Source organism: Salvia miltiorrhiza, chromosome 4, assembly GCF_028751815.1.
Source record: "Salvia miltiorrhiza cultivar Shanhuang (shh) chromosome 4, IMPLAD_Smil_shh, whole genome shotgun sequence".
Taxonomy (NCBI): Eukaryota; Viridiplantae; Streptophyta; class Magnoliopsida; order Lamiales; family Lamiaceae; genus Salvia; species Salvia miltiorrhiza.
In genome coordinates, this window is record NC_080390.1 from 15445258 (window position 1) to 15470029 (window position 24772).

At 37.8% G+C, this 24772-nt stretch overlaps 3 protein-coding genes across 3 annotated transcripts; all 3 read left to right on the forward strand.

The window, feature by feature from the left end:
- Nucleotides 1-5799: 5799 nt before the first annotated feature.
- Nucleotides 5800-9598, forward strand: LOC131023057 (uncharacterized). Its single transcript, XM_057952599.1, has 4 exons — nucleotides 5800-6789; nucleotides 6871-7082; nucleotides 7176-7725; nucleotides 9308-9598. The coding sequence occupies exons 1-4, from the start codon at nucleotides 5800-5802 to the stop codon at nucleotides 9596-9598; spliced, it is 2043 nt and encodes a 680-aa protein (XP_057808582.1).
- A 2284-nt stretch (nucleotides 9599-11882) lies between these two features.
- LOC131023058 (protein FAR-RED IMPAIRED RESPONSE 1-like) lies at nucleotides 11883-13250 on the forward strand. The gene has a single exon (XM_057952600.1). The coding sequence runs from the start codon at nucleotides 11883-11885 to the stop codon at nucleotides 13248-13250; it is 1368 nt and encodes a 455-aa protein (XP_057808583.1).
- A 6800-nt stretch (nucleotides 13251-20050) lies between these two features.
- LOC131019807 (26S proteasome regulatory subunit 6B homolog) lies at nucleotides 20051-23561 on the forward strand. The gene is made up of 6 exons (XM_057948400.1): nucleotides 20051-20865; nucleotides 21531-21761; nucleotides 21904-22062; nucleotides 22451-22603; nucleotides 22784-22867; nucleotides 23250-23561. The coding sequence occupies exons 1-6, from the start codon at nucleotides 20380-20382 to the stop codon at nucleotides 23382-23384; spliced, it is 1248 nt and encodes a 415-aa protein (XP_057804383.1). The 5' UTR covers nucleotides 20051-20379; the 3' UTR covers nucleotides 23385-23561.
- Nucleotides 23562-24772: the final 1211 nt, after the last annotated feature.

Consider the following 24772-nt stretch of genomic DNA (forward strand, 5'->3'; position numbering starts at 1 on the left):
GTTAGGGCGACCACGTTTGTTGGAGGGACCGCCTTTCTCGGCGAGATTGGCCTTTGCCTCCATCGGAGCTTTTCCCTTTTGATCACGACTTCTCACGTGATCCTCCATTTGAAGCTTGGATATTAATATCGGCACGGACATCTCCGAGCGCTCATGCTTCAAAAGGTTTTGAAATTTCCTCCAACTATGAGGTAATTTCTCTATGATGATTGCAACGAGCAATGCATCCGCCAAGGGCATCCCTTCGGCTTGAACCTCATGTGAAAGATTTTGGAATTCTTCCACTTGGTCCATCAATGGCCGGGAGTCGACCATTTTGTATTCCAACCATTTGGCGACAATATACTTGGTAGTATTTGCCTTGTCCACTTGATATTTCAAATCAAGGGCCTCCCACAATTGTTTCGCGGTTTCATGAACCTTGAAAACACGGTAGAGCCGTTCGTCCAGAGACATGAGAACGGTGTTACGGCACAAGTAGTCGCCGCGGCACCAGTTCAAATATCCGGCACGAATTTCTTGGCTTGTCTCCCCTTCACTCGGGGTTGGAGGTTTATCCTCCATCAAGAATCCGGCAAACCCCACGGTTGTGAGGTAGAATAGCATCTTTTCTTGCCAATATTTAAAATTCTTGCCCGAGAACGTTGATAGTTTCTCGGCAAGACCAATAGTTCTGGATGTTTGCAATGGGGCCATGGTTGACGTTGAAGCGCCCATTGATGCAAACGAGGAAAACATTGACGACGTGGTTGAACCGATGGTTGCAGAGGTGGTGGCGTCGTCCATATTGACGTCGGTGTGAGCCATTTCTCGAACGTGTATCAACGGCAGAGAAATAATCTTCTTGCGATTGTTAGAACCGGGTACACGATCGAGATATTACAAAATAAATATTTTGAGATATTACAACTCAAAATAATTGAAAATATTACAAAAGAAAATAATTTGAGAAATTACAACTCAAATAATTTTATACAACTGAAATATACTGTATAAATAAATTATACGTATAATAAGTCGAGTCGAGATGAATCTCTTCCCGCAAGAAGATTATCGCCCCGGTAGTGCTCTTCGGTTTAGGCGTATCTTCCCCAAAGGTAAAACGACTTCGTCTCGTCGGATGTAGCACCACAATCCGGCGAGCTCCGGCGAACTGAATAAGGATCGAGAACTGAGCTAGACTTATGTTGTGAGTTGTGTGTCGTGAGTTGTGAATTATGATTCGTAAGTTGTGTGCTATGAAGCTCACAACACACCCATATTTATAGGTGTTAAACCAAGTGTGAACGGCCGGTGTGAACGGCCGGTGGTCAACTCCGTCGGCTGCGGTAGGTGGCCGCAATCGTTGAACGCAGAAGTAGAAACTGATTTTTCCTCTTCAACATCCAAACTTTGACATACAATATCTCACTCACCGGAAATCGGTTTTGAGACTTCAAGTATGTCACGTTGATCTACTCGAGATGTAGATTAACATCCAATTATTATTTTAATTAAATAATAAATATTTAATTAAATAATAATTTTCAGATATGGCATAAAACCATATTTCCAACAGTAAGCACCCCAACTATGCAATCATAAGCAAGTGACAGATTACATATATGAGTAAACGAGCATAAACTGTGTTTATACAAAATAAGAAGATTTCACCTTGTCCAGTTCACATTAAGAATCAGTTGAACGGAATTGAGAAAGTTAAACTTAGCTTTGGGGAATAGGGGCCGACTGCCCAAGCAACTGCCGAACCCCGACTGCCGGAACGGAGAGGAAAGGCGGCGAACACTTGTCTTCTCGCCCGCATCAGAACAACAACGACACCGACCGAAAAAAGGAGAAACCGACCGGAGTTGAGAGGGAAAGACCGGTCGGATTTCGTGAGAGAAAAATTGAGTTTGAAACTTCAGGAGAGATTAGGGCTTTCGATCCCCTTCACGATAGAGACGGGGAGAGAGAGAGGCGGGTGCAACCGGCGCCGACTGAGTCGCCGGATTCCGGGCGAAAGGGTAGCAGCAGCAGCAGCGATGATTCCTTGAGAATCAGGGCTCGATGTTGGGCTCTGGGATGCCGGGGTTTGACGCGTCACCGGTCGAATCTGACCGGAGCAGATGACGACTGAACGGCCGACCCAACCGACCAGAACTTGGCCGAGAGAGAGAGGGAGAGATCGGCTTTGGGGTGAGCGGCTCCAACAGAGAGAGAGAAAGAGAACAGGGCCGAGAGTTTTGAGAAGAGAGAGAGAGGGCTTGATTTTATTTTAATTATTTGAGCTTTTCCCTTTTAAATTTTTGGGCTTGAGTTATTTTAAGATTTGGGCTTCCTTTTATTTAAGTTTGGGCCGAATTTTGAGCTTGTTTGTTTTAAAAGGATTGGGCTGAGATATAGTTGTTGATGGACTTCTTTTCCAAATTCTATACATATATTGTTGGGCCGATTTATTTCATTTGGGCCGATTTATTTGCTTATTAAGCTAAGATTAATTCTTTTCAGTCCACATTAATTATTATTTGGACCCCTATTTTAATTGTTTTGGGTCGAAGACTTTTTAAGTTGGGCTTTAATTCTTTCAAAGCTTGAGCTGAAGTTACTTCTTTAGTTAAGCCTAACAGTATCTGTTTGGATGGAGCCCAATTATTTATCAGTGGATGAGCTGATTATGCAGTAAATGAGCCGCCCAGTCTATTAATTATTGTTTTGGACTTCAGATTTAAAGCGAGCTATCATTGTTTTTTCATTAAAGCCACTGGTTTACTTAATTAATTGGCTACTCTCTTTTGAGCCGATTGATTATTTGAGGTTACATTAGTAATTATGTTTTTATCGAAAAGTCCGATAATTTCTACAAGGTCACACCTCGATTAAAGCCGAGTTAGTCCTTTATCTTCGATCGAGTACAAATGCGAGGTTTATTTCACAACTAGAATATTACGATGAGGAAGGAAGAAGCACAACTTTATTCGACCGCGTTATACGAGAATTAGTTAAATCTATTAACGTGGATTAATAGTTGAATTCCCGATTATCGCTCAGAAGATTAGTACATGCATACGAGATTTATGCATAGTTAAATTACGCTTCTCATTAATTGAGAATTTTTCCTCAAGCCAATGTCTTATTTTACATTCTCGTGATTAAGGTCAAGCGCGAGAGTAAGAACTACTCAAGGAGTCAGTACCTTAGCAAAACCTTGCTATCAGGTGGGCAATTTCTTACGTGTAAATAAAATGCTATCAATGAACTATGCAAGTTGTATGCTTTATTATGCCTAAATGAGTTAAGCTTTTATTATGCTTCACGCTATGCTGTTTATGCTACTTACGCCTTATGTGATTTACGCTTGATTACGCTTATTTACGCTTGAATGCTTTACGCTAATAAGTTGATGCCTGTGTTTGATGCTTGCGTCTGTTGGGGGAGGCCTCCCTCAACAGTACGATGCCGTGTCCGCTGAGGAGGGCCTTCCTCACGGCGCGATGCCCGTGTCCGCTGAGGGAAGCCTCCCTCGCGGCGCGATGCCAGTATGCCAGTGTTTCAGCGTCCGTTGGGGGAAACCACCCTCGACGGTACGATGCTAGCGTCTATTGGGGGAGGCCTCCCTCAATAGTACGATGCCGTGACCGCTGAGGGAGGCCCCTCTCACGGCACGATGCCCGTGTTCGTTGGGGAAGGCCTTCTCCACGACACGATGCTTGTTTATGATTCTTAATGATGAAGAATGCGCTCATGCTGTTTATGAATCTGGAAATGTTTAATGAGCAAAGGATTTGAAAGAAAATTTATGCCTCTTATGCGAAGCGTGTTTATGATTGTTATTGATGTTAAGTTTATGCTTTAGTTTTGGCAACTGCCCACTAAGTACTCTTGTACTTAGCCCTACGTATGTTTATGTTTGTGCAGGTTGAGCTGTGATGGGCGATGAAGTGTTGCTGAGTGGAGTTTTGTCGATCCTAAAGTAGGCTCAGAAAGGATACATGTCTTCATACATGTATCTCAGTTATGCTTTCCGCTGTAAATACTGATTATTTCAGTTATGCCTTCCGCTGCAAACTCTGATAATGTTTTAGTCAAGCCTTTAACTATGCCTTTTTCCCTTCAAGGAATATTTCACGCGTATTCAAGTTCTTTGAGTATCCTTTTTATGCGAACTATGCCTTTTTCCTTTCAAGGAATATTTCACACGTATTCAAGTTCTTCGAGTATTCTTTTATGCGCCCTTTCTAAACCCGCTTCTTAATTTTCCGTCCCCAGTCATGGTTTTCCCGGCTTAATTATCCTTAATTAAGGCCGGTCGTGACAATAAACAAACAAACAAAAATGTACATTACCATCATTGCTATACCCAAATATAAATTGTATTGCTTTTTTTTGGGGGGGGGGGGGGTTGGAAAGCAAAGTTTGAAAAATATGGTTTGGTTTATATTTTGGAAAAAAATATGGTTTACGGTTTAGATTTGGTTTTTTAAAATTATAGACCAAACCGTAAACCATATTATTATTATTATTATTATTATTATTATTATTATTATTATTATTATTATTATTATTATTATTATTATTATTATTATTATTATTATTATTATTATTATTATTATTATTATTATTATTGTTATTATTATTGTTATTGTTATTGTTATTGTTATTGTTATTGTTATTGTTATTGTTATTGTTATTGTTATTATTATTATTATTATTATTATTAGGGTAAAGTAGCAAATACCCCCCCGACGTTGGCGTCCCTATCGCGTATAGCCCCCCATAGTCAGGGTCAGCGCTGTTTACTACCCTAACGTGGCAAAATCGTAGCAATTAAACCCCCGCCACTTAACGGCCCTAAACTCCGTCTGAAATTTATTTTTATTTTTTATTTATTAAAAGTGGGGCCCTCACCAACGATTTTCAGCGGGAGACGAAGGGGTTTGGTGCTACTCCTAACATACCCAAAGGTCTTCTCCACTGCCATTCCAATTTCAAATCCGAAAAACCCTTCTCCTTCGCCGCTGCTCGTCTGTGAATTCAAACCTTGCATGCAATGGCAGAAGATGAAAAGGACGGTTCAGGGTAAGTGTGTTGCTTGAGAAAATTGCGATTTAGCTTCGTTTGTGTTTGTTAGTTCGAGCACTGATTTTTTTTGTTTTGCGTTTCAGTAACGTTTTTTAGTGCTTCTTTTTCAACTACGGGGGGTATTGGGAGAAGAAGCACGCCTGGTGTTATGAAGAGGTAAATACTGACTTTGTGGAGAGTGCAAATATTGATTCATTGACATTCGAAATGATTGTGAAGAAATATGAAGAACTAGGCTTCCGAAATCCTAAAGCATATTTCGTGCAAGATTCGAATGAAACTTACGAGAATGGACTTTATGCTATTTACGATGAGGAATCGATGAGGAGAGTGCTGGATTTAGGTTTCATTTATGGTTGGGACGAGGTCTGTATATACATAGATCATGAGATGCTTCCTTTTCCTTCTGAATTGGTGGATAGAGTACGCGGGTTCCTAGATGAAGAAGAAAGGGTAAAGCTTGATAGGTTACAATCAAAGGGGGAGAGTGAAAAGTCGCGATTGATTCAGGGTGAAGGAGGTAAGTTTGATGGAATTCAGGGTGATGGGGATAGGATTGAGGGAATTCAGGGTGATGGGGATAGGATTGAGGAAATTCAGGGTGATGGGGATACACTGCCTAAATAGATAGATGAAGATAGGATTAAGGAAACTCAGGGAGAGGGTAGAGATCAGAGAGGGGTAGATGCAAGAGAAGGTGATGCTTTGGTCGAGGAAGATCTTCATACTGTCAACATCATGGAGTTTGATGACATGGAAATTCAGGAAGGAGAGAACAGTGAGTGCAGTGATGAAGATGGTGAAACAGATGAAGATGAGATGGATGATGAATCAAGTGGAGAGGAAGATGAGATGGATGATGAATCAAGTGGAGAGGAAGATGAGATGGAGGATCTTGAAGATGGTTTAGACGTAAGCTCCAAGCTTGGGCAAACTTTTGGCTCTGTCAAGGAAGCAAGGGATGTTGTCAATCTCTACGGAATAGAAGGTGGATATAGGTTGAGGTTTGTCAAGAATGAGAGTTCAAGGCTGAGGGTTGTTTGTCTGAATTCAAAGAGCTGCCCTTTTCTGTTCTATTGCTCAAAGATAGGCAATGATGGAGGCATGGCTGTGAAGACATTGATCTTGGAGCACAGTTGTTACAAGCAGTGGACTGTGCCAAGTATGACACAAACTTGGCTTGCAAACCACTTCAAAAGCAGAGTATACAAGGATACTAAGTTCACTGCAAAGCAGATGCAAGAAGATATCAAGATCAATTTCAAGCTTCATGTTTCCTTGTTCAAGTGCAAGAGAGCAAGAAAATTGATCATGACAGAGCTTAATGGAAGTGTCATCAATGAATTCAAGATGTTAGAAGCATATATTCAGATTTTGAAAGAGAAGAATCCTGGATCAAGGTGTGAGTTACAACTTTCTAAAGAAGCCGCGGAAAGGGGTGCAAGAGTTTTTAGGAGATTGTTTGTCATGTTGGATGCATGCAAACGGAACTGGTTAATAGGTTGTAGACCTATTATTTGCCTAGATGGATGCCATCTGAAGAGCCTTTCCGGGGGTGTATTATTGACGGCAGTTGGGAAGGATGCAAACGACCAAATCATGCCATTAGCATGGGCGGTTGTGAGCAAGGAAAACAAGGTTAATTGGACATGGTTTATGTCATTGATGAAAGCTGAGTTGGAATTGAAGGATGGTGAAAGTGTTACCATTATTTCAGATATGCAAAAGGTTAGAATCTAAATCTCATTCAAGTTGTTTTATTTACTTCAATACGTATTAAACTGATGGATGATTAACTGCCCTTTGTAGGGTCTTATAAATGTCGTGGAGCTCATACTTCCGCAAGCGGAGCATAGATGGTGTGCTAGACACATCTATGCGAATTGGTCGAAGAATTGGAGAGGCCCCGAGTTGAAGAAGCGTTTTTGGATCTGTGCTTGGAGTTCTTACGAGGAAGAGTTCAAGGAGAACTTGACTAAGCTTGGGGAGATCAAGAAGAAAGCTGCAGATGAGCTTATGAGGTATCCTCCACGTACGTGGTGCCGAGCCTACCAAGATTTCAGGTGCTCTTCGTACATGGTTGATAATAATGTGTCCGAATCATTTAATTCTAGTTTGTTAGAAGCTAGGAGCAAACCAATCGTGAGCATGTTAGAGGATATACGAGTCTTGGTGATGAATAGGTTTAGGGATAGAAAGAGGATGTCGATGACTTGGAAGAGAGAGTGGTCCCCTGCTGCCATGAAGGTGTTCATGGCAGCTAGGGAAGATTCTACCATTTGTCAGGTGTTGTGGAATGGTGATAATGGGTATGAGATTGGTGAAGGGTTGGAGAAGCATACTGTGCTACTCGACAGGATGCAATGCACTTGCAGGATATGGGGGTTACGTGGCATTCCTTGCCAACATGCAATTGCAGCAATGTACCATTCAAAGATGAATCCGGAGAGTAAGATTGCACATTGGTATCACAAAGACACATACGAAAACTCTTATGTACACACAATTCAGCCTGTTCCAGGGGTGAAGTTCTACAAGATAAAGGCCCATGCTCCTATTGAGCCTCCCGCAGTTGAGAAAAAAATTGGAAGGCCTAAGAAAGTCAGGGTGAGGGCTAGCAATGAATCAAGGCAGAAGGCTCACAAGCTTTCTAGGATTGGGCAAGTACAGCTTTGCAGCCAATGCAAATCCACCGGGCACAAGAAGAATCATTGCCCCAATGCATCAACTGAAGGATGTTGGATTTGTATACTGAAAGCAAGAACTTTATGCTTGTATACAATGATTCCTGTTATTCACTATTCTTATCTCCTATCTGATTGTGTTCATGATTGCATATGTATGTTCTTTATCTCTGTATAAGTAGATTATATGGTGTGTTGTAGATCACAGAAGACCATATAATTGGAATAACCTTAAGAGATATAATATGATCACAGCCGAAATAACTCTAGGACAAGTTATTGGTTTAGGCTGCAGTATAGATGGAAGTAGTTTGTCTTGGCTACTTGTCTATACTGGTACATCATTACGTATTGATAGGACCAACAGTTGAGATGTATTCTTCTATCTGACTTAAGTGAAGAATCAAGATCTCGGTGACTCATAAATCTTAATACTAATAAGTATTCAGATATATATGTTAATTCGTATATCACTTTGACTTACTATGGGCGAGAGTTAAATACTAACTCGAGTACTCTGTATCTTGGGTGATAGCGGTTAATATATGATATTTGACTATCTGTATTAGTACCCGTATCCGGTATAGGATAATGACATCCCCTTAAGGAGCTCAATAAGGTTTATTACGCTAAACCCTGCAGGTTGATTAAGTTCAGGCGTAATAATAAAGATTGAGTGGTACTGCTTAAGGAATTATTAAGAGATTAATTAATTTAAGCTGTCAGAGCTCTAATTAATTAATGGATGTCGGATATTTTAAATACGGAGATTTAATAAGTCTAAATACAAGCCCCGACTCATCACCGGCAATAAAGGGGTAAGTCAGTATCGGTTCTCTAGTGGAATGAACTGATATTTATAAATTAATTATGGTCTGGGCTGACCATAGATAAATTAATTTATTTGAGGCCCATCTTTATTCCTTGTATCTGGTCCCTGGGCTGGCCCAATGTCTCCTAGCCCAAGTAGGGCAGAAATCGCCTATCACAAAGAAAGAAGCGCCCCATACGTATTTAATTCTCTATTAAATACAGCTGTCAGCTCTCAGGAAAATATACTGATAAAAATTAGGGTTTTGAGAGCAGAGGGGGGCGCAGGAAATCGTGTGAGGCATTCTGTCTTGGGAATTTCCATAGCTCGTTGTCCATCCAACGTTGGGAATTGAGCGGGATACAGTCGAGAAGATCAGAGCTGGAGTCTGAATCATTCGACACAATCATCAATCATCTGTGCATCCGATTCTCAAGTAAGTTTTCCTAACACCTGTGTGCAGCTGTTAAATTCATAGGAGCATGTTAGGAATTAATCGTTGTATGATGAATTAATAATAATCCAAGAAACGATCATCGGGCAATCGAGTATTAATTCAATTTAATATTCCTTCAAAGGAGGTTCTGTAGCTTCTACTTCCAAGGCTACAAAAAAAGAAAATGTTGGATTGGGAGTGCATGTGAATCTGGAGACTGGTAAAACAACAATCAATGTAAGTATTTTGCATACATTACTTTGTGTATTTGGTATACTACATATATAACTTTCGTCGTTGTGATTTTTTTGGCAGCCTGGCATGCCATCTGCAAGAGTTGTGTCACTGGGGGATGTTTCAACTCAAGAGAGCTCGGATCCAGGTGTTAGATTTCCAATTCCAGATGAAAGGGAGTGCAAGAGAAAATACAAAGACATAGGCAAGAACAAGTCTACGAAGCTGCCTTTTAAGCCACCGGGGCTCAGATGGAAAGGCAAGAACAGTGTCACTGCCGCTGCTTTGGTCGATGAAGCGGTTGCTAAGAGAACAAGGCTGTCAAAGGCTAAATCATCACAAAGCTCTGGCATTTCTAATGTCTATGACTAAGAATCTTAGTTTGGTTTTGATTTAGCTGTCTAAATTTGCTTTTGGATATGCAAACTTGTTTAGATATGCAAACTTGTTTAGCATTATGCTTTTTTGAATTAGCTTTGATGTTTGGATACATTGCTTTTGGATATAAACTTGTTTATGCTGTGTTTACATTACTTTGAATTGGCTCTGATGTTTACTATTAAGATCAAAAGGATGTTGACAACAACATGTTTTTATTGCCAAGAACAAAAACATACCATTAAGAACAAAAGGATGTTTCATTATCATCCTTTTCATTGACAATTGACAGCAACATGTTTTTACAAGAACATTACAAAAAAAATCATCCAACTAAGCATCAACATTGAATAAGCGATCCAACTCTTCTTCTTCCATTCATCACAATCATCCTTCATCTTTTGCAGGGCATACTTCAATTCGCCCTTTTCAACATCAAATTCACAGCTTCTTGCTTGAAGTTTCTTCACTATTTGTCTACATTCTTTCAATTCATTAATAACAAATTTAGCTCTCTCACCTATGGGCTCGTCATGCCACACAAAATGCCCACAATTCTTCGACTGAAACAACAAAAAATACACACCAATTAAGGGTGCGCCCATGATTATTCAGAAATTGCACATAATTCATCTGGTAATTTCGAACTCAAAAGAAAGAAAATTAACCTTCCAATTTCGACATCCATAGAACATGCGACCAGGATTATCAGCTGTCCACGAAGTCATTAAAGGTGCTATCACCCTTGCGCCATCAATTTTGCACATACAAAAATGTGGAGAACCTTCCATGTCCGCATCTGTCGTCCTTCTTCGGAATGAATTGCTCGACCCACAAAACGAATTGGAACTCATAGGTATTATATATACCAAGAACGAATTGGGGAAATTATGAGTTCTTCGATTGGAACAAATTTAGCACAAGAACAGAAATTGAAATCGAAAAACTAGGGTTCTTCGATTGGGGAAATTATGAGTTCACAACCCTAACATTTGATCTTAAAACCGTTGGTGAGGGCCCCACTTTTAATAAAAAAAAAAAAAAATCAGACGGAGTTTAGGGCCGTTAAGTGGCGGGGGTTTAATTGCTACGATTTTGCCACGTTAGGGTAGTAAACAGCGCTGACCTTGACTATGGGGGGCTATACGCGATAGGGACGCCAACGTCGGGGGGGTATTTGCTACTTTACCCTTATTATTATTATTATTATTATTATTATTATTATTATTATTATTATTATTATTATTATTATTATTATTATTATTATTATTATTATTAATTGATATATTTATACATTTATCAATTAAAAATGATAATTATATTAAAAACCTTGAATTAAAAGTAGTTAAATATAGATGATAATGAAAATCTGGGAAAAATAGAAAAAAAAAATATGAACTGTTCAAATGAGAGAAAATCTGGGAAAAATAACTGTTCAAATGAGAGAAAATCTAAGACTGTTCAAATGAGAGAAAATCTAATGAAAATCTGGGAAAAATAGAAAAAAAAAAAATATGAACTGTTCAAATGAGAGAAAATCTGGGAAAAATAACTGTTCAAATGAGAGAAAATCTTAGAAAAAATAGAAAAAAATAAAATCTGAATTGTTCAAATGAGCAGTATAGGATTCGAACTTGGGCGAAAGGCTATAGGTATAAGAAACTTTGCCACCTTGTCCGGTAGTGGCTTCCGCAACAATTTATCGTTGAAAAAGTATTAATAACAAAAATACTCATTTTTGTTATTATTTTTTTTTGTGGGACATTTCATCGAGCATTTGGCAGGTGCTTGTTTTCAGTATTATTTTTTCGTCTTTTTTTTTCTTCGCTTAGTATCAATATTGTATTGCTATAGATATATTCTTTGATACAAATTTATCTTTTCTCCTCAAACTTATCGTTAATTAGACAACTTCCATAATAAATATATTCCAAAAATTATCACCGAATATAGACGATTTTTTCCAAAATATCCTCCATGAATTCAATCTTATCACCGTATAATATTCTCCATAATACATATGATTGTCCTAAAAATAAAATGAAACGGTCATATATATATATATATATATATATATATATATATATTTGTTTGTGTCCAAATCATATGTAGTTATAGAAAATAAATTAAGTGATAAAAATAAACTTTAATTATTGTATACACGTAACATTAGAACTAGAAACTACAATATTTTTTTAAAGAATGAAACTAGAACTCTGAAAAAAGGTGAGAGACGTTTCAGAAGAAAAAAAGGAAAGAGAAAAAGAGAGGTTCTACCATGACGAGTACAGAAGAAGCTATCCGTGAGTTATTTGGAAACGAGGAGGATGAAACATCATTCGTGAGTGAAGAATCTGATGACAACGAGGAGAATGTGAACTCCGACGAAATGCGTGATGCAAGAACGGAAGAAGCTTTTGAGGTGATGGTGCGAGATGGACCTCAAATGGGAATGTTGTTCGAATCTAAAGAACAACTATACGAAGCTTATAATTCATACGCAAAGGTAAAAGGATTCAACATCTTTAGTAGAAATACTTCATCTAATGGTAACTATTGTAGAATGACATGTGATAGGGGTGGAAAAGTTTGTTCTAAGAAATATACGAAAAAGACAAATTGTCTTGCTCATATTAATGCAATAAGACAACCCACTGGTTTTTGGATGGTTTCTTCTGTATGCATAGAACACAATCATGATCTAGATATGAGTATGTCTGCTTTTATGCCGGGTCATAGACATTTAACATTGGGCTTGAAGAGGCAGTTAGAAGCTAATGACCGTGCATGTATACGCATCTGTAAAAATGTGAAGTTGATGGAGGTTCTAGCTGGAGGGCCAGAAAATATAGGAGCAACGACAAAGGATTGTAGAAACTTCATTGACAAGAGAAGACGATTAAGACTTGGCGAAGGAGATGCAGAGGCCATTAGTCAACTCTTTAGTAGATTGCAGAAGAGTGATGCACGGTTTTTTCATTTGATGGACATTGACGACCATGGGAGGCTTCGAAATGTGATGTGGATTCACCCTCGTAGCATAGCTGCATACGAGGAATTCCATGATGTTGTGAGCTTTGACACCACATACTTGGTTAACCAATACCATATGCCTATAGCGACGGTTGTTGGGGTTAATCACCATAACCAGTCTATATTATTAGGATGTGGTCTATTGACGCATGAATACGGTGAATCGTTTAAATGGTTTTTCAAGAATTGGTTAGGAGCAATGGGAGGTGTTCAACCTACTGCAATTTTGACGGATCAATGTGATAGTATTAGAATTGCGGTGAGGGAAGTTATCCCAGAAACTGTCCATCGTTATTGTTCGTGTCATATTTTGCAGAAGGTCCCGGTAAAGCTCAAAGGATCTCATGATCATAAAACATATTCTAATAGTTTCTATAGGTTGATATATGATAGCCTCAGCATTTCAGACTTCGAAAGACGGTGGACTGATTTCATCGCTGAATATAGTTTTCAAGATAACAGGTGGCTTAGGGATTTGTATTCTGAAAGGGAAAATTGGGTGCCCATTTACTTGAATCATTTATTTTGGGCTGGTATGGTGTCCACCCAGAGAAGTGAGTCGATGCATGCCTTCTTCGATGGTTATGTTAATTCGAGGAGCACATTGAGCTAATTTTTGGATCAATATGAGGTGGCCGTGAAAGACAAAATTCAGAAGGAGCTCAATGAAGACTACAAGTCAAAGTGTACGAGTTTGCAGCCTGTTTCGCAACACAAATGGGAGGAGCAGTTTGCACGTGTGTGCACAAACAATGTGTACAAATTATTGCAAGAACAAATAAAGTTGATAGGAAATTGCAATGTACAAGAGGTTGTGCCGCTTGGAGAAGGTAATGTAGTCGGGGTTGAGAGTTTTGAAGTGCTGGAATTGTGCATGAAGAGTAACTACTATCATAAAAAATACACCTTCATTGTGGAATATCGTCCAACTGGGGAATATATCTCTTGCACCTGCCGCAAATTTGAATTTAAAGGTATTTTGTGTGCTCATGTTCTAAAAGTTTTAGTGTATAAGGATATGCCTTCTGTGAACGAAAGATACATACTAAGAAGATGGCGGAAGGATGTTTATAGGCCGCATTCTTGTGTTGTTTTCACGGGTGGATATCCTCACATGACAAGGGAATATAAAGCATTTCAACAGGTTGAACGAGAATTTCAACAATGCACGGATTTGGCTTATAATTATGTGGAGAAAATGGACTTTGTGAAGAAGAGATGTGTAGCCATAAAGGATGCGCTCAAGAATTGAGATTCTACGAATGCTTCTAGTGATCCCGTGTCGAGTAGCACTGAAGAACGACCAAATGCACGGACTCCATTATTAAATCCGGTAGTTGCTCGTGTGAGAGGAAGACCTAGGGGACGTCGGTTTTCGAGGGGTCATGGAGGCAGAAGCACCCGCGGTGGAAATGTGAGCACACAAGGTGGTGATGTGTAGTAGTATTTGATTTTGTGATTTGCTACTTTCTTTCTAAGAATTGGTTTTTAATGTATTTTCATTTTAAGTGCTACTTTGTGAATTGATGATTTGACTTGATATTAGTTGTTTTAATTGATTTTTTAAGGTTGGGCTTACTATTTTAAGGCTCGGTCATATTTCGGGTTAGGCTTGCTATTTTAAGGCCTGATCATATTTCGGCCCGGCCCAGCCCAAACCGGTATAATTCAAAAACTCAGTGGATTGGGCCGGGCTGGCCCGACCCGACCCATTTGACACCTCTACATCCGACCAACGTTCATGGACTATATTATTCACGCATACTAGCATTATTTCATGAAATTATACTATATTACATTATACTAAACACTAATATTAATACTATAAATTATGAGAATCATTTCCCAAATCCACCACATTGTTCGATTATTTCATAAGAACTAGCATTTGCACCTCATGCAATGCATAAGAAATATTTTAATATTTCTATATTTATATAAAATTGATACCAACTGTTGGGAACTTATTGAAATATCTTAATCCTTGTTTTGATGATACCAAAATCCATAGGCCTTAATTGTAATAGACTAGAACTGTTCGAACTCAAGTGTTAGAGTTCTTTTCTAGTATAGTTTGCTGTTCTGAAGACTAAAGACTGAAGGACTAATGACTGAAGAATGAAGACTAAAGTTACCAACTGAAGTATCAGTTGAAGAATCAGTCCGGAACTGGTTACTTAATGCGTGCCACGTGGATTCAGCGGACTGATACTAAAGTCAAGTATCAGTTAAACATTCTTCCTCGGACTGAACATCCAACGTTCAAAGGAAGCCACGTACTCCAAAAGTACAGCCGTATTAAATGCAGAGATCTCAGGATCCTCCTTTCTCTGCAGAGGTCATTCCTATTTGGTGGCTACTTTATCAGAGACGTCGCATCTCCTGCTTTTCAACATAGCCGTTCTCACCAAATAAGGAACCTCGAAGATTGAAGCCTCAGCCCAAATTCAAAAAACTCTCCAACATGTGTTAGTTTATTCTTATTCTTAAAATACACATAAAGTCATTTCATTTAGGGGTTATTGCCGAAAAATGCATGTAGTTTGTCAATTTTCTGGTTTATAACATGACTTTATAATTTGACCAGAAAATACATCAATTTTCAATTTAATCGCAATTATAACATGACTTTATAGTCTGACAAGAAAATTCACCAAGTTTCAATTTATTCTCAATTATAACATGACCTTATTTAGATTATTTTTCATCATAGATGTATTAATATTTATTGTATTTATATTAAATTGTTATGTATAAAATATTGTTAATTAATTGATTAATTTTTATAAAAATTAAGTTAGATGATTAATTATTTTTAAACCATCAATATAATATCTTGATATATATATATATATATATCTACATTTTCAACACACAAATGCACACACACACACACACACACACACACACACACATATATATATATATATATATATTTGATTTTAATATTCTATTAATATATTACATATATAATAAGTATTTATTTATTTAAATTATGAAATTATAAAATAGTAGGACCAATAAATAATTTAGGTACATATATAATAGAAACTATGTTAAAAAGTAAATAATATTATATATTATTTACATATAGATGTATATTTATCAAATATATATGTATATATATATATATATAGTATATTGTGAGATGAAAAGAAAATTAAAAATATTTAATATATTAAACTTTGATATTATTATACTACTAAATTAATTACAAGGTCATGTTATAATTGAGAATAAATTGAAATTTGGTGTATTTTCTTGTCAGACTATAAAGTCATGTTATAATTGCGATTAAATTAAAAATTGATGTATTTTCTGATCAAATTATAAAATCAAGTTATAAACCAGAAAATTGACAAACTACATGTATTTTTCGGCAATAACCCCTTTCATTTATGTATTAGAATAGCTTCTAGTGTGTTTCGGCTATATATTCAACCGTATTTTATTTTTATTATTTTTTAAGGTTATTTGATTACTTTGAAACAAGAAAGTAAAAAATATATAAAAAATCGAAAACCAAATCACATTAATACAGTTTGGTTTGAAATGGTTTTGATACTAATATAGTTTGGTTTGATTTTAAAAAAAATATAAAACCGTATTTTACGCTTTGGTTTGGTTTTGATGTCAACCCGCACCGCACCAAACCAAACCGCGAACACCCCTGTCCATAATATTTTATAATTTAATTTTTTATAGTTATATGTTTTCCTTTTCAACTACTCCCTCCGTCCCATTATTCATGGCACACTTTCCTTTTTGAGTTGTCCCATTATTCATGGCACGTTTCCTTTTTGGGAAAAAATAAGGGGTGGATTAAGCATTAAAATACTCCCTAATTACTCTTAAATAAATCATACTCCACCGTTTAACTCTATTCTCTCTCTCTCTCTCCTCCCCCCTACCAGTCGCCGCCTATCTCCCTTCTCTCTTCAAACACCACCGCCCGTCGCCTCCACCGCCACCACCGCCCTCGCGCCCCCCCACCACCCGGTCGCACCCGCGTCGCCGAAGGAGGGCGGCGCCGCCGACAAGAAGAAGAGGCGCGCCGTTCATCTTCTCCTTCATCCCGCGTCGTCCTTCCACGTCGTCCACGTCCGCCGTCCATCTTCTCCTTTCTCCAGTGCGTCGCCCTTCTCTAGGGCTCTGATTTGTGGAGTTGTGGATTCGAGACGAGGCCGTGGATTTAGGAATATAGGGCTCCGATTTGGGGATTTAATTTCGAAACTTGTTTGGAATTAATTTCGATCTGGTTTCTGAAAATTTTGTTTGGTTTCTGAAAAATTTATTTGGTTTCTTCGATTTCTTCGATTTGATTTCTGCAATTTCTTCAATTTTGGGAAGAATTTTTAATTTTTGTTTGGTTTCTGCCATGGAGAGAGGGAGAGAGGGAAGGGAGAGAGAGGACGGGGGGACGGAGAGGAGCCGACGAGGCGGCGCTCGCCGGCGCCGTGTACCAGTGAGGCAGAGAGAGAGGGAGTGTGTGTGACTGTGTGTGTTTTAATTAAAATAACACTACACATCTAATTCCCTTAATTCTACTCTTCTTAATCTCCGTGCCGAACAGTAAAATCACATTATAAATGGGACGGAGGGAGTATAATTTTGTATTTTGTCTCTCTACGATTAGAATAATGTAATAATAATAATAATAATTATTATTATTATTATGATTAGTATTATTATTATTATTATTATTATTATTATTATTATTATTATTATTATTGCTATCATTTTTAATTGATAAATTAATAAATTTATGGAAATTTTTAAATAATATTAAAAATCTTGAATTAAAAATAGTTAACTATAGATGATAATGACATTAAGTAAGTTTTTTATTAATAATTCAAACATAATATGTCTTACATAAATTATATATTTTATATGAATAAACTATTATTTATAGGTGAAAAAAAGAAATAAATCAAGATTATTGATTAAATTGTTGGAAACATTTATAATGAAATCATGTGATTTATTATTTAAGATAAAAAAATATATCAAAATCATTTTCGCTTTAGGACCAAAACCAACATAGAAGCTCGTAGAAGAAGAAGAAAATAGATTAATCATATACGATTAAATTAGTTTACTTTTTTTTCCCAACATTGTCATTACTTATTTTTTTTCCTTAACTTTTAACTTTAGTCATTTAGTATGGTTTTTACCAAGTTTTATCTTTATTTAATTTTTATTCATTTTTTAATCAAATAAATGTAACTAAAAAATTGAAATAATCAAAATAAGTAAAATTTAATTTTAAGATCGAAATCTTTCAATCAAAAGGAAAAATGAAACTTAAATAATTAGTAAAACATAATTTAACTTAGTGAATTAGTGTAAACGCAAATTTTATTGTATTCAATAAATGAAATACAAAAATGTGTACAAATCTAAAATATATGGATTGAGATTAATTTGTTGCGGGTTGCGAATCTCCACTTGATCATCTGATTATCCTCTTCAAATGTTACTTGAAATCTTTGGAGGGAAGTAAGCCTTCTTGATCTCCTTGGATTTGGTTTGATGACTTGAACTTGAATTTGAATTTGATGTGTTTCTTGAAATCTTTGGAGGGAAGTTTGCCTTCTTGATCTCTTTGGATTTGATTTGATGACTTGAACTTGAATTTGAATTTGATGTGTTTCTTGAAATCCTTGTAGAACGCCTTGAACCTTGAGCTTTGGGCTTTATAACGTTGATGCAGAGGGCCTACGCCTTATTTCTGGATCGAGCGTTGGATTTAACTTGAGCTTTTGGGTTGCTTCCACGAAGAATGCCTTGATTAGGGCTGGGAATCGGGTCGGGATCGGGTACCCTACCCGAAAAAATCGGGTACCCGACCCCGAATAAGGCCGGAAACTGATACCCGACCCCGAACCCAATTTCTTAATCGGGTACCCTAATACCCGACTCGGGTACCCGAATCGGGTATTCGGGTACCCTAAATTACCCGAAAACATAGAGATCCTCTAATTCAAACCAGGACAGCAAATTCAAATCGGCAAATTCAGCCGAAATTCAACATTAACAGTGAAATTCAAGGACCAAATTCAATTATTCAAAGCAACAAATTCAATTATTCAACATTGACATAGGAAATTTGTATTAAAGAAGAAGAAGAAGAAGAAGAAGAAGAAGAAGAAGAAGAACTGGCGAGTGGGCGACTGCAAGCGGAAGGCGAGGAGAACGGCGATGGTGGGCGGGCGAGGCGAGGAGAACGGCGACGACGGGCGGGCGAGGGGCGCCGCTGGGTCGCCGGAATTCTGGATCGAGTGGGCGCCGCGGGCGGACGAGGCTAGGAGACGGGCGGGACTCGCACCTGGCTGGGGACGACTCACGAGAGGCCGACGCCGCTGGGTCGTGGCGGGTGGCGGGTGGGACGACGGAGGCCGGCACCGGCGCGCCGTTGGGTGACTCGAAGAGGGAACAGATGGAGTTTGGAAATTGGAATAGAGGGAGGCGGTGGGAGTTCAGCAGTTCAGGGAACAAAATGGCTAGGGCTAGATTAAATTTCAAATTGATTAAATTAATTAAATAATTTAATATATATTTAATAAATTAATCGGGTATTTCGGGTATACCCAATACCCGATCGGGTATACCCGATACCCAATTTTTTCATACCCTAAATACCAGATCCCGAACCCGATCCCGAATTGTTCGGGTATAGGGTACCCGATACCCGATTTTTTCGGGTCGGGGATCGGGTACCCGATTACCCGATCCCGAAATTCCCAGCCCTAGCTTTGATTGTTGGAGATGACTTCGTTGTAGTGAATTACTCATTCAATGCTTGAGCTCTCAAATGATTTGTGTGTGTTTAGAAATGATATGAAGACCCCTATTTATAGTTGTAGTAAGAGTCAAGCTTTGGGCCAGAGCCCACATGATTATGGGCTTAGGACTGACGTGGCACAATCATATTGGCTCTTGAAGATTGATATATATTAATATTAGATTTGACTTGCTGTCAAAGAAATTGATCTCTATCTTTGAAATATGGTAAGATTTTTATTAATAATATATCATATTTAATTTTGGATTTCATAAGATTCCAAAATAAATAAAGATATAAAATTAATAAAATATTTTTTTATATCCTATAAATTCCGTGTGCCTACAGTTAGTTAATTAATTAGTACAATATATTTATGGTAAAAAGTTCTTTAATTATTGTGTAAAGATACAACTTTGACTTTACTCATTTTTACCTAAACTATCGATTAGGGTATATATGTAAAACACTATTAATTAGCATTAATTAAGTATTAATTATGTATTAATAAAATATTTTTTTATATCCTATAAATTCCTTTTTTAGCCGTCTCATTCTTCTTATCTCATTTTCATAAAAGTTTATAGTAATTAATTTTTTAAAAAGTGTAGATCATATCACTTTCAACTAATTTACACATTATTCTTAATTTTCGTGTTGAAAAAGAAATGAAACAAAGAATGAGACGGGGAGGAAATATTAAGAACCATCAAGTATTGTTCTTTGGGCCTCCCTTGTTGATTGTGGACCTTTTACCCACAACTCGTTAAGTAAAGACTTTGAGAAAAGCCCATAGTTTAATATGTAAATATGAGGCCCAAATCCAAAAAATTCTTTCTCCTCTCGATGTTTTCGTCTTCAGCAAGGCAGCAACTGTAAAAGAGTATCAAAAGGAATTTGAATTGAGAAAAACATAACCCTAATCGGAAAGCAGAAGCAAGATCTAAGAGCAACAATGGCAGCGACGGCAATGGTGCTCGATCCGAAGCCTGTGCCCACCTCAGAACCGCCGCCGTCTCATCCGGCCATCAAATCTGATGTTCTCGCCGTCGAGGAGGAGGATTTGTACGGGCGGCTGAAATCCTTGCAGCGGCAGATCGAATTCATCGATATCCAAGAGGAGTACGTCAAGGACGAACTGAAAAACCTAAAGCGGGAGCTTCTGAGGGCGCAGGAGGAGGTGAAGCGGATTCAATCTGTGCCCTTGGTTATTGGCCAATTCATGGAAATGGTTGACCAGAACAACGGAATCGTCGGGTCCACCACCGGGTCGAATTACTACGTCCGGATCCTGAGCACCATCAACCGCGAGCTCCTCAAACCCTCCGCCTCCGTCGCGCTGCACCGCCATTCCAACGCCTTGGTCGATGTGTTGCCCCCTGAAGCTGACTCCAGCATCTCCCTGCTCAGCCAATCCGAGAAGCCTGATGTCACCTACACTGTCAGTCTCTTCTATTGCTATGTTGGTTTTCGTGTTGAGCTTGAATTAAGGGATTAATTGTGTTATGCAGTAAATTGAGCTGATTCATTGTAAGACTGCTTGTTCTACTTGATGAATTAGGCTGTCCAGTTTGATTAATTTTTCTTAACTGGTGGAATTGGTATGGCTTTGAGTATTGTACAATTAGGCCGGGGAAACCATCTAAATTACGGAACACATAGAAGATTATAATTTATAAGAAGATTAAATGAGTAATAACAGCCATCAAGGCATTAGAACACATAGAATACTACTTCCCAACCTAAGAAATGACTTCTTATTCGATTATTACTTTTAAGAAATCATGATGGACTTGGACTCTGGCTTCTACTTATTCTGGGATGATGGCCATATGGTGAGAAAGATATATGGAGTCCCATGTTAATTCATAAACGTCTCTCAGGTGGGGGGGGTGGGGGTGGGGGTTACTCTAGTTTGACATTAGTGGTTTTTAGAAGTCTTATATGTATGCTAGATAATTGTAAGAGCTAATAGCTATTCGTTGCAACACTTTTTTAACAATAAGATACTTGACACTTTTTATAATTTTTGTTTGCCTTTTCTATGTAGCTTCTAAGTTTTGACATTGTTCTCAAATGACTTCTTTCTGTTTATTACGTAACCAGGATATTGGTGGATGTGATATTCAAAAGCAAGAGATTCGTGAAGCTGTTGAGTTACCTCTCACTCACCATGAACTGTACAAGCAGATTGGTATCGACCCTCCTCGTGGTGTGTTACTTTATGGCCCTCCTGGTACAGGAAAGACCATGCTTGCAAAGGCTGTAGCAAACCACACAACTGCAGCTTTCATTAGAGTGGTGGGTTCGGAGTTCGTTCAAAAATATCTTGGAGAGGTACTTTGAAGAATTCTTGCACTTGCTTACAGCTTGGGTTCAGTGTGATAATGAAGTTCTGTATTTATCGCTTTCCATGTCAACAATTAATATATGGATCTGAATATTAACTAATATGATAATGTTCCTGTTGGAAATTTAGGGTCCTAGAATGGTCCGTGATGTATTTCGTCTGGCCAAGGAGAACGCACCTGCAATTATCTTTATAGATGAAGTAGATGCCATTGCAACAGCACGTTTTGATGCCCAAACTGGAGCTGATAGAGAGGTTCAGAGGATTCTTATGGAACTTCTAAATCAGGTATTTAAATTTGAGCAAGTCTTTCATGAATCAAAGTTGGGTAGGAGTCATGAAGTTAGTTCGTCCTTCCATTCCATCTTTTGACTCTAATTGATGGGATGGTTGCATACATGATTTTGACTATAAAATTATTTTGAAGTTTAGGTATCAACAAAGTGCAAAGTTCCCTATTAATATGTTAATGATGTCTTGTACAGTGAACTTGGGATATTATACTTCTATCACCACTAAATACACACCTGTGCCTTTTGCTTTATGCCTATGGCTCCATGGGGTTTTGCACCTTTAATTATTGTTATAATTATTAGTTGTAGACTTGTCGTAGTGGTGGTAGTACTTTAATTCCTCAGTTTTCTCAATCTATGTGCATTGATCTATGCTCTGGTAGATGGATGGATTCGATCAAACTGTGAATGTAAAGGTCATCATGGCCACTAATCGTGCGGACACTTTGGACCCCGCACTTCTCCGTCCTGGTAGACTTGATCGTAAAATTGAATTTCCTTTGCCTGATAGGCGCCAGAAGAGACTTGTTTTTCAGGTTAGTTATTGAGAAAATTATATCAGCAATGCCTCATTTTTCACCTGAGTTAGTTTGATCTTGTCTAAATGCTTCTTTTTATATGGAATGAGTTCATCTTCTCTTCCTGAATTTTTTGTAATGATTTTACTGGGCTGTATATTATATCTTCTCCATTTATTTTGGGTTGTATCCGAGCAGGTTTGTACTGCCAAGATGAACTTAAGTGATGAAGTTGATTTGGAAGACTATGTCTCTCGACCTGATAAAATAAGTGCTGCTGAGGTTTGTTTCTTGGATTCCATCTTCTGTTTCATACATTGGAATATCCGCCTGCAGTTTATACAACTTCCTGACTTATCACCTTGCTTTAATTTGGGTACTAAGAAAGTTTAATTGCACGAGTTTTTGCCCTTTTACTGTTTTGAGTTAAATATTTTATTTAATACCAATAGATTATCAATGTATTTATACTACAGCAAACTCTTTTAATTACTGATCAGTGATCAGTACATGGTGAGAAAAATCGTTTATACTTAGTTATGTGCTATATATATTGAGAAAGAGAGCATGCTGAGTTTTTTCCCCCTCAATACATTTTCTGGGTCTAAACGATTTTGGGGCTAGAGGAGTCTTAGAGAAATTGGAATTTGGTGGTTGTGTGCAGATTGCTGCTATATGTCAGGAGGCAGGTCTGCATGCTGTGAGGAAAAACCGGTATGTCATACTTCCCAAGGATTTTGAGAAAGGATACAGAAGCAATGTTAAGAAGCCAGACACTGATTTTGAATTTTACAAGTAATTGCACCTTATTTTATTTTCTTCTTCTTCTTCTTCTTGTGGATTTGTATCTATGGCTTAGTACTTATTGTATTACTATGGATACTGTAACATCCACGTATCCAGAATACTTATTATCCGTGTTAATTTCTGAGTTGAATACTTGGTTGTTGTGCTAATTGAATAGATATTTGGGATCTTTAATTGGTAGAAGAATTGCTTGGTTTTGTGTGAATTTTGAAATGCATGCACCTCCTGCGAATAATGAAAAGAAGGGGTGGGGGTGGGGGTGGGGATGGAGTTATCTTTACTTGAAAGGAAGAATTGGATTGGAGGCGCATTTGCTTTGCAGATTCTCTGAGTGGGCTCCCTTCCCATGTGAACGAAAGACTTCTTTTATCATGCTTGTGTTTGATAATGCGACGAGACTCCAACTCCTCTCTCTCTCTCTCTCTCTCTCTCTCTCTCCCCCATTGTATCTTGTACAGTTTGAATTGAATGCATACATATGGTTATTGCAGCTAACTCTCACGTGCATATAATGTGGTTTAATGTTATGTGGAGTGTTTGCTCGCCTTTTAAACAAGAGAGTTACATGAATTTTAATGGTGTCGTATTCCACCTTGAATGTTTTGTGTTTCTTAAAGAATTAATAGAGATGGGGTGGGGTCGTTGGGTATATGTGCGAGATCCTGATGCATCTCTTTCAATCATACAATAGTTGAATGATAGGTAGATATCACACATTTTGCTTTCCTTTTCTTTGTTTTGGGGGAAATATATGGATTCCCTTTGTCTTTGTAATCCAAAACTCTGTTTTATTCCTCCTCCACAACCATTTATGTTGCTTTACCTACTTACACCACCGCCTAATCTCACTCTAATCTTCATTCTTACCCGCCAAAACCGGCATTTATGAAATATGGGCCCCTCTCCCTTCGCCAAATACTATCATTTCCTTTTTTTAAATCCAGAATCTCACAAACCCACGCAATTTCTGAATTTTTGCCCACCACTTATTTTTTTTATTCCAAAGTAAAAATAAAAATAAAAAAATTACAAGAAACACGAGTCGGAATCGTATTGAACTGAAAGACATGGTGCTTAAATTAGTATATAATCTGCATCTCTCCTTTTCTTTTTTTAAAGGAAAGAAAAGTCCAATTTCAATAGAGGCAATATCTACATATGAATTCATGATTATGAAATTTAATTACAGAAACAACAATCTAAAATATGTCCAATTGTGGTGGTGTTTATGAAAGAAGCAGCTGGTGGAGAAAGGGAGGGAAAATCATTGGCATATAAGAGTGATAATGATTAAGCAACCACGTAACTTGGGTTATGATGGCAGATGAATTTGCTAAAATAATTGTGAGATCCAATGCAGTGAAATTAATGCATGATAAT